At 43.7% G+C, this 17,993-nt stretch overlaps 1 protein-coding gene across 2 annotated transcripts in view; it reads left to right on the top strand.

Moving 5' to 3' along the window:
• Positions 1-17,993, top strand: part of CPM (carboxypeptidase M) — a 62,886-nt gene that overhangs the window by 26,820 nt on the left and 18,073 nt on the right. For both annotated transcript variants that reach the window (XM_065423519.1, XM_065423520.1), the window contains exon 3: positions 7,699-7,796. In XM_065423519.1, coding sequence (XP_065279591.1) covers positions 7,699-7,796 — 98 coding nt within the window. The remainder of the gene's footprint in view (positions 1-7,698; positions 7,797-17,993) is intronic.

Here is a 17,993-nt window from a genome sequence, read left to right as displayed (position 1 = left end):
CAGGAGCGGAAAACAAGCTGTTGTCCCTAACTCTGAAGCATTTTGCAGCAGGGTTTTCTTTACATCTATACATGTGTGACTTCACTGAGTGATCGGTTAATCAGTTAGCTGACTGGCTAGCAGTGATTTCAGCAGAGGAAGAGTCTGCATGGATTCCAGCTGAAGATTCCTACAAGCAAGTGAAGGGAAGATGTTGTTTTAGACTCAGCAAACTGTATAGATTTGGTGATCAAAGACTGAGACTTAAGTGAACTAAACATAAGGTTTTGGGAATTCTTAGGGTACGTCTATACTACCCGCCGATCCGGCTGATAGTGTTCGATGTATCAGGGATCGATTTATCGCGTCTCGTCTAGACGTGATAAATCGATCCCCGAATCGACGCCTGTACTCCACCTCGGCGGAGTCGACGGGGGAGCCACAGCGGTCGACTCGCCCCTGCGAGGACGGCCAGGTAAGTCGAACTAAGATACTTCGACTTCAGCTACGCCAATAGCGTAGCTGAAGTTGCGTTTCTTAGTTCGGAAACACCCTCCCCCCCCAGTGTAGCCCAGGCCTTAGTTTGTGTTTCTGTGGGGACTGACCTGTTCAGATTTTAAGTTGTTTTCTTTATTTAATGTCTGTGGGTTATAAAATAGCCATATTATTCTGTAAAAATTAGATTTTTATCATAAAATTTTATAAAGTTATTTAATTAAATTCATTTCTTTAGTTCCTTTTGGGACTTGAATGTGGGGAGGTTGACCCTGTGCAACTCTTGCTGAAAATCCTTAGAGACTGAACTCTGGGTCTCCAGCTACTTTTCTATGGGAGTTGGGGTTTTTTTAGGCACTGGAGAAGGGCAATGAAGTGAACTCTAGCCCACCCAAAGGTTACACTTCCACTCAAAAAACCCTATTCCTAAAATCCTCTAGTTATTGGTAAAGATGGATCCTTGGGTTAGATCCACAGAGGGATTTAGGCATTAAAATACATTTTAGAGACCCTGCTGCCTAGTGGGAATCCACAGCCCAGAATTAGATGTCCAGGCTCCCTATGCAATGCATAGGGAGTGTTAGGTGCCGAAACAGGGATTTCCCTACACCCACTCCACCCCCCACCCCAGTTTTGTGAACTACTTACATGCAGTGTTGCCAGTTTAGTGATTGTTTGGAAATTTGAATTGAAATTGAAACATTAATACACACTTTAAAAGCATATACAGTGTATGATAAAACACATCTATCTGAAAAAGTATAATAGATTTGAAAAGTATAAACATAGACTAGCTTCTTTATACAGCTGTTTTTTATGACAATGTCAGTACATTCATTTCGGGGACGTTGGCCAACCTAATAATAATTTCAAATTATGATTTGTAAGCAAAGTCTAAATGAGCTCTCCCTGACAGCTAGTGATGAGCGAGGGGGGAAAAGGCTTCAGGACCAGATTTTATTTACATTCACATCTAATCTACCTAGGTATCCAGCAAACAGAGCTGCGTTGCCCAAGTAATAGATTTTGGCTGGGGTTGGGTTACAAATCACTTGAATGCAGGGCGGGGGGTAATGTAATGTTGTTCTTATTGTATGAGTAAAGGGCAGTAGAACTGTTCTTAGCCTGTGCTGATTGAGGGCATCAAGAGAGGGTGAGGACAGGTGTTTTGCTTGATGGTCTGCCTGAGTCACAAGTACTATTTGACCAGCCCCTCTCCACTGTTTAAAGACAGAGCTGATTAGGCTCCATAGGTAGTCTTTTGTTTTGTTAAATGACCACTACAGCTGAAATCAGGTCTAAGTGCTTAGTCCTGCTGTGGGGACAGTGTTTCTGTGGAAGAGACAGCCCAGTCTGCACTAGCAGCGAGGTTCCCCACTGAGAGCTCAGCTGAAATCACTGAGAGCTGAGTGGAACCTCAAGAGACCACCTAGCAGAGGTCACAGTGGCAGGTGGCAGCAGAAGGTGATGGCGCAGGGCCATTGGCAACAGAGCGATGGAGTGAACGGTGGCACAACGAACAACAGTGGCCAGAGTGAACAGTGAGCAGCTGGAGGAACGAGCAAGGTGCCTTCTTGCCCCCCACCTGGGAGGTGAACTCCTGTGAAAGCACCTCTGAACTCTGAGTCTTCGCTGACCAAGGACAACACTAGTAAGCATTAATGAGGCTGTTAAGGATGCTGGAGACACACAGTTCATGCGAACAAACATGGCTGTGGCATCATACTTTCTATTTAAGCAAGAGAGAGATCACACACACTACAAACTGCAGGCCAATGTTAAGTGCATTGTCACTTGTTCATCCTGAAGTTGAACACTGGTTCCGAACAAGACCAGCAAATGCTCATTATATTTCTGCAAGAAACTCAACTGACTGGTTAGAAGCATGCAGTGCAACAGTGAAAGACTCAACAGTTGAAAAAGTGAAGAACTTTCTCACCACAAAAAAGATTTGCATACATGGCTGATGAACGCACTGATGCAAATGGGCATCAAGTATTAAGTCACTGTGTACGTTATCTTGATATCCGTGGTAGGCCAGTAGATGCATTTCTAGATGTTCAAGTTATAGAAGACACATTGGCTGCATCTGTGACAACCCACATCTTAGAGTTAAATGCTTGTCAATTGGACTCCAAATAAATGGCAGCTTGTGAATTTGATGGAGCTGCAAACTTCACTAGAAGACATGGTGGAGTACAAGCTTTGCTCAGAGAAAAGTGTAACCCTAATCTCTCCTATACACACTGCAGAGGCCATCTACTGCAACTAGCGCTAGTACGAGCTGCAGACTCTTCAAAAGACATTAAAAAAAAAAAGCTATAAATGTAATGTCTTCATTATATTCTTTTTTCAGCAAGAGTCCAAAAAGACTGAATATCTTGGAAAACATAGAAGATACACTGGGACTGAAGTTCAAATTAGTCCAACCTGGGAAAACCCGCTGGCTTTCTCATGAGCGATCCTTGGCTGTTGTCTTAAAATTACTCCAGCCATTATTACTGGCTTTGGAAAGTATCTACCAAGATGGGATGGATCTAAGTAGTGAGGCTGGTGGATTACTTTTGCTATTATGTTCAGAGAAGACTATTGCCATTCTCTCTCTTGTAAGTCTACTGTTGAAACCACTTGGGTCATTAAACAATGCCATCCAGGCATCTGCTACAACAGTAGTAGATCTTTTGTCCAGCAATAGAAGCTCCATTTGGATCAGAGAGGTATCCATTGAAAAAGTACTGGAAGAAGCAAAGACTTCAGTCCAGAAGTTGACTAATGAAGGCATTTATATTAAATCCTTAAGTAAAGAGGACAAGAAGTGTTTGTTAAGACAACTGAAAATGTACACAGACTTGATTCTTAAAAATCTACAACAGTGACTTATACATTCTACTCAACCTCTACGTAGCTTTTATAGGTCCCTGTCCTATAAAACACTGTCAGTTGAGTGGAGTGAGGCACTACCAGCAATGGGGCTGCCATGTGCTCAGGACAGAATAGAGAATTAGAACACAGAGTGGAATATCATACGATGAATGAATGAAGATTTGACTTCAACTTCTTTTTTATCATCACTAGTGGCTTGACCCGATCTTTATGCTATGTTTCCTGGGATGAAAGAAGTAGGAATTCATCTCTTGCTACTCCCAGTCACAACAGCTACAATTGAGTGTTCTTTTGCCTCATTGAATTTTGTGTTCTGAAAGAAGTTAACTTCTGCCTGATCATGTGAATGATCTAATGAGCATATCAATTGACGGAATGGAAGTATCGGACACACGAGAAGCCACCAAAGATGAATGCACTGCATTCAAGAAGTTCATTAACAGAGTTGTGCAAAATTATAACAAGAAACCAAGAAGGCTGTAGATGTTGTGCTTCATAGAAGGCTTGAGTAGCCAACTTTAATTTGTGTGATGATTTTAAAACATGAGTTAAATCTAATAAAATGGTCATTAAACATTTTTCATTTTTTACTATGGTGCCATAGAGCCCACCTTCACCCTCACGGTCTCACCCCTCATCGGCCCTGACCGCCCCTACTCCCCCGTAAATTCAAACACTCCCCCTAATTTCAATTCCTGGGGGGAAACACTAGTGCCGAAGCTAGCCAGTAAGACATGCTGAGGAGAGGGGTGGGGCTTAAGTCCCACCCACCTCAGGGAGTTAGGCCTCATCTACACCTAAACATTAGATGACCTAGCTACAGCCCTTAGAGGTGTGAAAAATTTCATGCCCAGTGTGACAGTTAGGTTGACCTAACCCCGACTGTAGATGCAGCTAGGTTGATAAAAGAATTCTTCCATTAACCTAACTACCACCTCTTGAGGAGATGGATTAACTACAGCAATGGAAAAACCCCTTCTGTTGATGTAGGAAGCATCTAAACTACAGCTACAGCAGTGCAGCAGTAGTGCAGACATACCTTTTAGTTTCCTAACTCTTGGCTGTGTGGAGTAAGTGCCTCCCTCTATTTGGGATTCACAACTGAACTCTCTCTCAGAGTAGGTAGACTCATGGATACCCATAAGAGGTCGTCATCTTAGTTTTTATTTAAACTTGATTGCACAACTCTAAGCACTGTGATTTTTAAAAAAAATCCCAAGAGTTTACCAATTGTTTGGATTACAGTAGTTCCTATAGGCCTCTACCAGGTACTAGATGCTGTACAATAATTGTTAGAGAATAGTCCCTGCCTTGATGAGCTTGTTAGTTTAAGCTGTTCCCAGTCAAGAATTCCATAATACCTTGACATTGTGCACTCAAAGTATTATTTGGTCCCATGTGCACATGGCTGAATGCGTAGTCCTGTTATCTGGACTGCACGCTCCGCACCAGGATTTCACCTTGGAATAAAAGTAGCATCTTTGCAGGAGATGATGTTTTCAGGCTTGAGACTTTCTACTACAGCAAGTTTGTCTTTGTGTTTTGAAAGAAGGGATGTGCTTTAAAAGTTTAGTTATTTCATACACCTCTACCCCGATATAACGCTGTCCTCAGGAGTCAAAAAATCTTACCGCGTTATAGGTGAAACCGCGTTGTATCGAACTTGCTTTGATCCACCGGAGTGCGCGGCTTTACCGCATTATATCCAAATTCGTGTTATGTTGGGTCGCGTTGTATTGGGGTAGAGGTGTATTTTGGGTTTCTCCCTTCTGTAACCTGCCTGTGAACTTTTAAAATAAACAGTTCAGTTAATAACTTGTGTATGGAACAGAAGTGGATGTGTCAAAGCTGAGTAAAGTGTATTTTAAAAATCCTGTTTTAAAGTTTTGCATCCTATAGCAAATACTGCTTTTCTAGATTTTAGGCTGAGTAGTAACGGGTCAAGCCCCAGCTACATCAAAGACTAAATTTTGATCTATGAACCACCATGAGGGCTATGCTTCCCTGGGACAATGCAGATCACAAAGATGTGAGAGATGAGGAGAAGGCATTCTCTGGCAAGGGGATCCAGCTGTGAAACAATCTTCCAGAGGTGATCCAGTGAGTCCAGAGTCAGCCCATCTTTAAGAAATGTTGCAAAACCTTCCTCTTTGCAAAAGCCTTCCATCGTAAATGGTTCTGACAATCTAAACATCACTTTTATTTCCAAACCCCTACTAACTCCCCTTCTTTCTTTTCCCCCAACAAACATCCTATCCCAAGCAGAGTTTGACAAAAAGGGATATGTGCTGGAAACTCCATTAAGTCCACTAGGGACTTCACTATTGCTATAGATTTTACACAGAAGGCACTGAGATACTATGATTTATTGGTGGGCATGTGGCGGACGGCTTCTGAGAACTCGGCCAGAGTGAGAGGCAACTCTAGCCGGTCTCAGTCGCCCGCGCTGACCGTCGGGAGTCTGTCCCAGAGCACTCTGCGGGCACTGTGATGGTGGGCAGCAGTATAAAACCCTCAGATAGATAATAGATTTGCATGCTGTTACTATCTCTTGTCTTCCTTATCAAGAATCATCAGATTCTGCTACTCTTCCTCACATTTAGTTACTTATTCTGAAGGTAGTTCCACTGACTTCAGTGGGACTACTTGTATGGTAAGGTATTATTGCTAACTGCGAGTAAGGGTGGCACATACTGGGCTTAAATAGATCTGGCTGAACGATACTAACCAAATGCAAATTTTGGTGAATTCTGGTTTGTTTTTTATTGGGTTGGGGAGGGTTTTTTTTGGGGGGAGGGGGAGGAGAGGAGAGGGGGAGAGATTGTATACTGAAATATTCCCAAAGAAGCCTTGTTGTTTGCAAAGCAGTTTGGTATTGAGTGAATGTCACCCATGGTTGGCTCAGAGTATTTGGTATTCGAACTCACGGACTGATCAGCCAAGTATTTAAAGTATGGAATAAACTCATTTGATTTCTTCAAATGAATCATGCAGACCAGTTTTGAAGATTCACAAATGTAAAGTGGCTCTAATGTGGTAAAACAGAAGCTCTACTAGTCACAAAAAGAAGTCAGATTTAGGGCTAAATGTGTATGTGCATCAGAGTGGTCCATTACATGTGGTCTGCTTTTGGTTTAAAAAAATTGATACGTTTAAAAAAAGATTGGAAAAAGCAGGCCCACAGATCCACTAGGTAAGGCAGATGGGTGACCAGATAGCAAGTGTAAAAATTCGGGACAGGGGGTGGGGGGTAATAGGTGCCTATATAAGAAAAAGCCCCCAAAATCGGGACATCTGGTCACCCTATAAGGCAGTGTTTTCTGTTAGTATGTACCTTTATTTTTGCTATAGTGCAATCCTTTGTATAGAATAGCTACAGATTAGTAATGTTTCAATATATTATCCTTTTAAAAAGGATAATATAGGCTTCCTGTTTTTCTTTAACATTTACAATTTTGACATGCTGCTAATTAGAACAGACACCTACTAGGTCTGTTTATTTACATGTACAAGACGAGTCTTGTCTCCATCCATTAGCTTATTTTACACAAAGTAATGGGTGCTTTGGTTGTGAGTAGTTCCAGGGTCCACTAGGAAGAATATTAATTTCAGCAAATCTATTTTTCCCTTTAACTCTCCCCTTTCAATGAAAGATAAGATGGTAGCTTTGAATAGTGGCAGAGTATCCTACTTCACTTCCTAAATCTGATCACATTGTAGCAGCCAATTTAAATTTGATAATCTAGGGCCTAATCCTGCAGTGAGACTACTCCCATGAGGAAAGGTGGCAAGACGGGTCCCCAACAACAACAAAAGCTATTGCTATAGATAATACATTATAGTTAACTTTATTTTTATGACTCCTTATCCCTGTTTACCTCAGAGAAATTTTGTTATAGTTATTCCAGTGTCTCCAAATGTCTCACCAACAATTCATTACTGTATTTTATTTTGCAAGTTGATGCTCCTACTTTACTTGGTGTTGGAATATTTTGCCTGTTCTTGAGGAAACTGTTTTCTTTTGTTTCCCTGTTGCTTAGTAGCAGATTTTTTTTTTTGGGGTGTGTGTGTGTGTGTGTGTGTGTTCCCCCCAGATGCTCTATCTCTTACTCAATAAACTTGAATTTAAAATAATATCTTAGAAAAACCGTCTAGCTTGAAGACTGGAATATTATACAAAAATACTTCAGTACATTTTTTAACTTGGGCTTTGAAGACAAAATACAGTTCTGAAGTTTATTTTAAAAAAAGCTACTATATTATGCTATACGGAGGGTAGGCTTGTCAAAACATTTGTATTATTTGACACTTAAAATTTCTTTTCCCCTTCCCCTCTTAAAGGTAGAGACCTGTGGGTTCTTGTTGTGGGAAGGTTTCCAACCCAACATACCATTGGCACACCAGAGTTCAAGTATATTGCTAATATGCATGGGGATGAGGTACGTCTACAATTTCAATTTTTGCAATGTCATTTATAGCAAAACATTTACCAGGGATCTTAAAAGGAATTTTGCTTATGCTCATATTACTAATTATTGGGGTTTACTGTACCCCTCCAGTTTCTCCCAAATTCTAAAAGGTGACCTACAAAGGACTTGAAATGGGCTTATGCCCTTTGTGCCTGTTTGAAAAGGCCTGAAATGTTTAAATTTATTTGTTTTTCTTCAATCTAAGAAATCTCAAGTCTGATCTTTCCTGGGTTTGGTGGAGGATCTCTGGAAGGTCTCAGGTGTTTGTGTGAGCTCTTAAGTTAATTGTGTATTAATTTTTAACAAGAAGACTTCCTTTCTCCAAAATTTGTCAACAAAACATTCAAAAAAGCTTTTGAACAGTCAGACTAAAAATCTTTCCCTTTTAATAGCACAACTTTCCCTCCCTTGGGTCTGTGATACTACCATTTTCATTAGTTCACCAGTCTTTTTCCACCCCAGAAAAGACCTGAATTTCTAATGTAAATAAGCATTTATTTTTTGAGGAAAAACAAATCATTTAGGCTTCCTTCATCTATCAAAACGAGAACAAGCTTTCTCTTTTCTCCATTACAGATCACCTGTAAGGTCCACTAGAGAGAAAGCACATTAAACATTCAATGTATGGTATATGGCCCTCGTGCAGAATGTCCACAATAGCTAAATGTAAGGTTGCAGAGTTCAGCACTTTACACAGAGCACATTAGACTTCCTCTTGCATCAGTTGATACCTGTTTGAGATGGCAGACATGGAGTAAACTTTACATGTCCCCTTTCTGGATAATGCCCTGAGACCCTAGCATAACTTGGAATGAGTCTCAAATGTAACAACCTTTCTAGGAAAGTACTACAGCTTTATCAGTGATATTAGGTACAACCCAGTGAGTCCAAAAATGAGTGATAATTGCCCTATCTAGTGCCAGCTGGCTTACTTTTGAAGACAGACTCTGCGTTAGTACCCATCACTAAAATGCATCACCTAATGTGGCTGAGATCAGTTTATTAATACAAAACAGAAACTTGCAGACATCAGCGCATTGTGGAAATAATGTCTTTATTGAAGATACATTGGCTACTACTGTAATCCCATTGTGCAATATCCACTGTACCTGTGAGCACAGATTTCATTTTTTCACTTTTCTGATTTCTCCTTTCTTCAAATATTTTATCTATTTCTTACTCAAGTCCCTTTTAAAACAAAAGCTATAGCTACTTTTAATAGGCATGTACAAGATGCCTTAAATTTTACCTCAAAACCGACTATATCTGACTGATGTAGACTCCCAATATGAGAGGGAGTTCTTGGCAATAATTCTGTAGAATAGCAGCAAAATTCCATACTATACATTCTTGAAATCTAGAAAGAAATATAGATTATATAGCACAAGCTTCCTACTCCTAAAGAATAGCACAAGCTATGCTAGAACAATATTGTGGATGAATTTATTGTGGCACCAGGTGACCTCATCATGGACCAGGCCCCCATTGTGCTAGGTGCCATACAAACAGAACAAAAACAGTCCATGCCCCCAAAAGCTTACAGAGGTAATTATGAGACTGACCTATGACAAATTTTCCCCTAGTTAAACTAGTTTCTTGGATTGTTTGTTAGAATACACAGACTTTGTTCTTTGGGCACTGGTTAGCTAAGCTCAATGCATTGCTCAGAATCTCACTATGTGCATTTGACTGAGTGGACAGAGATAAAGGGTGACACTATGACAGGCTTGTTTGTGGGGGAGTAGTCCTTGACCTGCACAGTGCATTAGCTCAGTTGCCCATCAGCTCCTTCTAACAACCAGTTTCAATCAAATCCTCAAGACGCTGGAACAGCACTCTAGTGCATGTGTAAAAAACAATTGGGAAGCTGGGAGAGATCCTGGAAACAGGGCTGTTCCTGCTTTCCAGGGACACATGGTCACCTTTAGGTCCATGTTCTGTGTATGGAATTAACATGTGTAAAGTTGACCTTTGGTTTTTCTCTCTAGCCATAAACAGATTTTTATAGTACAGGAAGCTAAGTCCTATACAGCAAAACATCAGGGAGTTTGAATGTTCATTCACATAATCTAAAATTCTGCTGAGCTAGTCCCCTGGTGGGGTATTAAACCTCCCCTTTAATATATTCAACTTCCCCTTTAACATATTAAGCCAATAAGTGTTGTGTTATGTGTACAGCGTGCATTGACTTGATTTATTTAGGCTAGCAACTATTACAATGAAGCTGTATATTCAGCATTTGCCTGCTGTATTGCATACCTGATATGTATTGTATATCCCCCTGAGGAGCCAGCTGTCAACAACAAAGAGTTTTAGAAGGACAGTGTTCAGACAGGTAAAGCTAAAATTGGACCTACTTATTTTGTTTGGAATGTTGTGTATTACAGTGGAGACCCTGCTCATAAGAATGGAGGTGATGTGTTTGAGTTGCATGCAGTCCATGCATATCTGCAGCTGGAAGAAAAACACAATATGCTGTGGTTTTGGAAGGTTGCCAACAGAGGAGTTGACATCTTAATGTTGTAGCCCCTGTTCTGGAGAGCAGATAGATTTGTTTGTTTTTCAGAATCAGGACAGTAAAGTCATTTTTAGAATAGGTTAAATTCTTTTAATAGAGACATAACCAAGTCATGTTAATAGTTTGTTTTATACTCTCCACTGTGGTGTGTTTAGAGACCAGAACAAATTTTCATTCTGTTTGGCATAGCCCCATGTCCCTGGGCATGAATGGAGCTCAAATCAACAATGTTAAAGTTATTGTTTTTTATCACTATTAGCTCAGGTCAGATTAGAATTGATCAGAACATTTTTGATTAAATGAAGTTTTGACAAAATATGCTGTTTCAAAGCCAAAAGGTTGTGTGGAGACTGATCTGTTTCTATGAAGTTTTCATCAGGAAGCTTAAGTAAGAGACTCATTCTCTGGTTGGAGATACGGTATTGGCCTGGGATGTGGGAGGCCCAGGTTCAAGGCCCTGCTTTGCCTGATCCAGAGTGATCTGGAATGAAAAACTGCATTGAAAAGCAGGGACTGGAACACGAGTCTCTCCCACCCTTGGTCACTGTTCTAACCATCATGTGTCTCACACACACACCCCAAATACACACCCTTCTGAATTAAAAAGTTTTCAGGTTTTGATCCAAAGCTAGCCATTTCAATAATTCCATTTTCACAAAAACATTTGAAAAGATTTGTTTTTGTTGCAATGCAGAATGAAAACAAATTTTGAAACCTCAACCATTGCTAGGGTGACCAGACAGCAAGTGTGAAAAATCAGGACAGGGGGTGGGAGATAATAGGAGCCTATATAAGAAAAAGCCCCAAATATCGGGACTGTCCCTATAAAATCGGGACATCTGGTCACCCTAACCATTGCTGTGCAGTGGAATTGCTGTTCTCCAGCCAGCTCTAATGACTTAAGCCCCATTTGCACAACTAAACTAGAGATCCCAGTTACACCACAGTATGCAGCTTCCCCCATAGTTTCATTAAAACTTCTAAGTGTTACCTACTTGGACATTTCTATCCCATTCACCAGTTAATCTGAACAGTTGGCTCTCCTAACTTTGTTATCGCTATCAAGTTGCCTGGGCCTCAGGAGAAAGCTCCCCCTTCCCCATTATCTTATTACAACTCACAATAGTTTTCCTTTAATTACAGCTATCTTATCTTTTTTCTGTTGCAAAAAACTGGGCCCATGATCACTGTTGAACCTAGCCTAAGTGAAGGAACGTATCTATCATGTTGACTTCTTGTGACATCACAAAACTTTAACCTCCATGCAGGGCCGGTGCAAGTAAGTTTCGCACCCTAGGCGAAACTTCCACCTTGCGCCCCCTCCCCAGCCCTGCAGCAGCTCCCCGCCCCCCCTCCGCCCTGAGGCGCCCCCATCCCCCCGCGGCAGCTCTCCCCCCCCCCGGGGAGCCGTGCGGCAGCTCCCCACCCCAGCTCACCTCTGCTCCGCCTCCTCCCCAAGCACACCGCCCCTGCTCTAATTCTCCTCCCAGGCTTGCGGCGCCAAACAGCTGATTGGCGCTGCAAGCCTGGGAGGCGGGAGAAGTGGAGCAGCGACGGCGTGCTCAGGGAGGAGGTGGAGCAGAGGTGAGCTGGGGTGGGGAGCCCTGCGGCAGCTCCCCCCCACACCTTGAGGCACACCCGCGGCAGCTCCCCACCCCCCCGGCCCGGGGAGCCGTGTGGCACCTCCCCAGCCCAGCTCACCTCTGCTCCGCCTCCTCCCTGAGCACGCTGCCCCCGCTCTAATTCTCCTCCCCTCCCAGGCTTGCGGCGCCAAACAGCTGATTGGCGTTGCAAGCCTGGGAGGCGGGAGAAGTGGAGCAGCGACCGTGCGCTCGGGGAGGAATGCTGTAAAAAAAAAAAAAAAAATTAAAAAATTGGGGGCACCACTTTTTGGCGCCCCCAAATCTTGCCGCCCTAGGCCACCGCCTAGTTCGCCTTAATGGTAGCAACGGCCCTGCCTCCATGTAATGAAAAGAATTATTACTAAAGAAAGGTTTCTAGATAGGAGGTGGATAATCTGGTGGATAAGTGGGTTGCATTTTGGTTGTTTGTGATCAAATATCAAGTATTATTGAGGTAAAAGACCTGCCAAAGGAAACCTTTCCATCTAGCTACCTCTGCAGTTCCTGTGTTTTGTGTCCCAAGATTTTTTTTTAGACAAGTGTCTTCTTTATATATTTGGATGTTTCCCAGGGATTTTCAGAAGCCTCCTAACTCTAGACAATAGAAATGAGTGAAAGCCACATCTAGATCATCAAAATTCCCAGGAAGAGTCTGGCTAAAGGTGACCTGCTGAGCACCAGGAGATCCTGGCAATACTCTTATCTTCCTCAGAGAAATATGAAGTTACCACAGCCTGGGGTCCTCCTTTCTGAAGGTAGCCCATATGTTGCACATAACCCTCCATATTCAGGAGCGTCAGGTTTGTATAATTTTAGTGGTGCCCAGAATGGGTCCAAGTCCCGCCCCCCCTCCCACACACACCCCTGCCTAAGCCTCTGGGAGGAAGTTTGGGTGCGGGAGGGGGAGGGTTCGGGCTCTGGGAGGGAGTTTGGGTGTGGGCTCTGGGTTGGGGCAGGGGGTTGGGGTGCAGGAGCAGGTGTGGGCTCTGGGCTGGGCCAGGGGGTTAGGGTGCAAGAGGAGATGCGGGGGGGTGGGCACTGGGAGAAAGTTTGGGTGCAGTGCTTACCTCGGGTGGCTCCCGAAAGTGACCCCCCCCCCCGGCAGCAGCTTCAGGCGGTGGGGCCAGAGGGGTCTCCGCGCACCGCTGCCCGGGCCACTGCAGCTCCCATTGGCCGTAGTTGGCAGAATCGGCACTTGGGGCAGGGACAGTGCGCGGAGACACCCCCCCTCAGGGGCTGCAGGGACGTGCCGGCCGCTCCTGGAAGTGGAGCGGGCGGGCGGGAAGCCACCTTAGCCCCGCTGCGCTGCCAGTAGTGGCGACGGGAGCCCCAGGCCCTTTTAAATTGCCCAGGGGTGGCAGGCTGGGCCAGAAGGGATGCTCTGGGGGAGGCATGTGGGGGCAGCATGCAGGGCCGGGGGAGAGACCTGGCCCCAAACTTTGGTGGAACCAGTCTGCCGTGCTCTCATATTGGTGGAGCACGGGCACCACGGGCCCATACAACTCACTGCCCCGTCCATATTCAGTGGCATGTCATAATTTACCACATGCAGGGCATTCAGATCAACAAAGTTGGGATTTCCCAAGAAATAAACTCTTGTACTGTGGCCTCCAAATCTGGAGAGGAGTCCTTCTGGATGCATCTGCATGTACACCCTTCAGAGTTAAAGATCTCTCTATCCAGGTTCAGATCCCTTCCAGGTTTTTTCAAAGACCAGGGACTGTACTGTTTTGCCCACTGCTTTCAATACCTGTCTTAGCAACACCCACTTTTGTTCTTTCCATACCCACACTATTGTGTGGACAACATTCAGCATGTTAGGACCATTTTTAGCTTCCTTTTTCCTCTGAGAAGAGCTCTTCTTTTTAGTATAGGTCTGGTTGTAGCCTTGCTCTGCTGCCACATCAAGATCCTACGGTTTTAGAGCCATAGTCCGGCAGCTCTCTGCTTCAGCAGGCAGATATATGTCCTCGTCCAAATCATCTTCCTTCTGTAGTGGCCTTGGTCCACACAACTCCAGCTCTTCCTCCTTAGCTGAGTTGGACTTTGATCCTGGCTGGGCCTTGAGCAGGTTCTGGAGCTTAGTAAGCTCCTTTTGCAGCAGAAAGCACTGCTGTTCCCCTGTCTCCTTCTCCACTGTGAGGCAGGTCAGCTCTTACTCCCGATTTACTGCTTGCCCTATGATCCTGTCCCATGAAGAGCAGATATCTTCCAGCTCCTGCCGGTATTGCGTGACCTGTGTCTGTAGTTCCAGGATTTCAGCCTGGTTCCGATCAGCAGTAGCAGCTTTCTCTTCTAGCTCACCCCAGTCCCTTATTGTAGAGGTTTGCTCTGTAGATGAGGGGGCTACTGCCATTATTGCAGCCTCTGTTGTGCATGGAATCTTAGTGTTCGTACCACAGGACACCCGCTTCTTTATTAGACTGCTACCTGCTCCTTTGGGGAGGTCTTTCTGCATGTCTAGCTCATCAGCAACGCACTGGTATCCATACAAGCCTCCTGGTACTCTCTGTTCTCACCGTCTTATCATGGGTTTCCAGACATGCCTCTGTGAGTCGGACCTGCACATCTACAGAGGCGGGGATCATTTCTCTGGTCTTAGCCTCTAGCTCAGGGGTGGGCAATAGTTTTCACAGGGGGCCCACTCCACGAATTTTGGTAAGTTGTCACGGGCCACACATTTCTTATTAATGAAATTACCTCACCATCTATTGTAAAAAGACCCCCATTATGTTCTTTACACAAAGTAATTAACTGAATACATGATTATCCAAAACTTAAGGCAATTTATATTGCAAACCGTTTTGTGAACACTTGTAAAATTTATAATAATAACACTAACGCTAAGCTTTTACTTACAACTTATGTTCATTATTAAAATTAAGTGTAAAAGAAGAAATGAAACTCAGTGTGAAGAAGAAAGTCTCTGATGGGCATTAACAAGGGAGGTGAAGTCAGGTGTCATTTCTGTTGTTGCAGTGCGGAGCACTGCTGCAAGGTGGTCATCATTGATCCAAGATCTGTTCTTTGATTTATTGAATTTCATCACAGAAAATGTCTGCTCACAGACACAAATTGATCTGAACAGTACAAGCATCTTTTGGGCACGAGCCTTGATCTTTGGAAAGTTCTGTTCATTGAGAGATGCGTAAAACCTCGGAAGTGACGCTGATTTGAATTGCTCCGCAAGCAGTGCATCACACTGCAAGTCAATAAGCTCAAGTTGGAGGTCACTTGGAGTGTTGTCCACAGACCACATCACATGTGAAAGGGGAGGAGATCAAAGCTATGTCATTTTCTATCCTTCTAAAATCCTTAAAGCGGCAAGAAAATTCAGCATGCATAGCGAGCAATAACGACATATTTCCAGGTGCTGGTCAGATATTGTAATCTGTTGCAAAGTGGGGAAGTGTGTGAACTGCTTGTTTCCAATCTGATGGAAAAAGGAGCAACTTTGTCATGAAAGACTTGACAAGGGAATACATGTCATGAACAAAAAGCCCCCTACCTTAAAGATTCGAATTCAGTTCGTTCCTGTAACCCATAACATCAATGGCAAATGCGAAATCAGAGAGCCAGTTCACATCATTCAATTGAGGGAAATCCACATCTTTTCCATTCATTTTCAAAAACAAATCAATCTCTGCTCTCAGGTCCCACACTCTTTTCAGAACTTCCCCCAACCTAAGCCATCTAACATTTGTATGGTACTGAACATCCCTGAGCTCTGACTCAGACTCTTCCAGCAGAGAGACAAATTGCCTGTGGTTTAATGCTCGTGCTCCAATAAAGTTGACCAATTTTGTAACTGTATCCACGACATTGCTTAATGTCAGAACACTTTTGCAGAGGACCTCTTGGTGAATAATACAATGTAGAAAAATTTATTTTCTGCTCTGGGTTTGTTTCTGTTGCTTGGTCTTGTATTTTTTTCAACAATCCAACATTTTTGCCTGTCAGATTAGGGGTTCCATCAGTGGTCACACTCACCAATTTCTTCCACTCCAATCCCAATTTTGAGACACTGTTATTTACTGCCTCCAGTAGATCTTTTCCAGTAGTCACATTTTTCATTGACTGACTGCATTGATGCCAGTTCTTCTGTGAGTTCAAAATTTATGGTAATACCTTGAATGAAAATTAACAACTGGGCTGTGTCTTTAATGTCACAACTTTTGTTGAGTCCCAGCGCAAAGTATGAAAAATTATTTACCTTGTTTTTCAACTGTTGGTCCAGGTTCTCCGAGATTTCTTCTATACGTCTCACCACTGTTCACCTTGACAATGAAATGTTTTCGAACTGCTTTTTCTTGTCTGGGCACAATATCACAGCAGAGTCAACCAAACATTCCTTGATAAATTCTCCCTCGGAGAATGGTTTGCTGTTTTTGGCGATTTTGTGTGCAATCATGGAGCTTGTTCTTATAATTCCATCTTGTGCTGCTCATTTTTAAATTCTACCCCTCCACTGAAGTGCCATGTAATAAAATAATTTGCGCAAAAACTGAGAGCTATTAAGTATTGTTGATTTTGTGGAATGGGGGGGTAGGGGAATGTGACAAAGTGCATTTACCTTCTTCTCTTTTTTGGCTTTGATCCTGCAATGAGCTCTGTGAGCAGAGGTGAAAGCAAGCCAATCCAGTCCGGTACAGCATACCAGTAAGAAAGTGGGCACCGGTACACAGTCGACTGTACCGGCAGGGCCTCTGGTGGGGGGAGGAGGGGGCAAAAGGGGCATCTGCCCCGGGGCCTAGCGATTTAAAAGGGCCTGGGGCTCCCGGCAGCGGCCGGAGCCCTGGGGCCGCTGCCGCTGCTACCCCAGGGCTCTGGCAGCGATTTAAAGGGCCCGGGGCTCCCAGGCGCCGCTACCGTGCCACTGGCCGGAGCCCTGGGCCTTTTAAATCGCCACCTGAGCCCCGGGCTGGGCAGCACTGAAGGGCTGGCTGGGGGAGTCCGGTCCCAGCCCTGCCCCTTCCGCCCAAGGCCCTGCCCCTTCCAGGGGCCCAGAGCCACCCCTCCACCTTGCCCGGGACCCTGGCCACCCATTTAGTTACTTTCACCCCTGTCTGTGAGAATGGAGGTCTGCACCAAAACAAAGCCCTGTTGACTTTTATTTTGGGTGTTCCCCCTAAGGAGTTTGTTGCAGGGTCAGGGCCTTAGTTATTACTAATTTCTGGCTTCATAACACATCAGAGTTTTTTGTTCATATACCAGACAAGGAAGATAATTATCAACAACTTAAGACAAATCGGCAAACTCATCAGTGACTATTACTGTGGTTCTCTGTATTTTTAAAGAGATTAAGTTTAAAAGAAATTAATTAAAAAAAAACATTTAACATTCATATTATGTTTTAGAATAAATCCTCTCTTGTGGGACTAGTTAAGTTATGTGTTTTGATGCCTAGCAATATGTGAACTGCTGCAAAGATCACATCATATTTCAAGAATCCTGTAATGAATAGTTCTAAATCCCACGTAAAATGCTGGTTAGGAACTAGCCCAAACCAGAATCCTTTATTCCATAGAAGTTTGTGACTAAGTAAGAACTGTAGCAGTTATTGTAAATTGTTATGTTGACAATTTTACAAATGCTGATGTATGACATAAGTCTGTACACCACTACTGGAAGCCACAGTTGTGGTGGTGATTTTGCTGTGTCCGTAATGATGGGAGTGGCAGTGCTGAAAGTCAACAAGTGATGCGTGGAAGCTGTGTATCCATATGGGTGAGCAGTGTTCTGTGGTACAATAAACAGGGCCCAGTGAAAAGATCCGTAGGCAGCGCTGCCGACAGAATTGCCGGGCTCCTGGTCAAGGGCATTATGCACCTGCCCCAGAAAGGTCCAAAGCATTGTGGGATCAGTGCAGAAATCCACAGGCCCACCAGTGGTTGAACAGTGTGTTGTGTGTAGATATGGTGCATGGTGTGCACCCAAACAAGATGGCTAGTAAGAAGATATTGCCCCATGCAACAGTGCAATTCCCTAACACAGACAACCCAACATCATTGATAGGATGGTTTTAAT

Source organism: Emys orbicularis, chromosome 1, assembly GCF_028017835.1.
Source record: "Emys orbicularis isolate rEmyOrb1 chromosome 1, rEmyOrb1.hap1, whole genome shotgun sequence".
Classification (NCBI taxonomy): domain Eukaryota; kingdom Metazoa; phylum Chordata; order Testudines; family Emydidae; genus Emys; species Emys orbicularis.
This window is presented reverse-complemented; position numbering and strand designations above follow the sequence as displayed.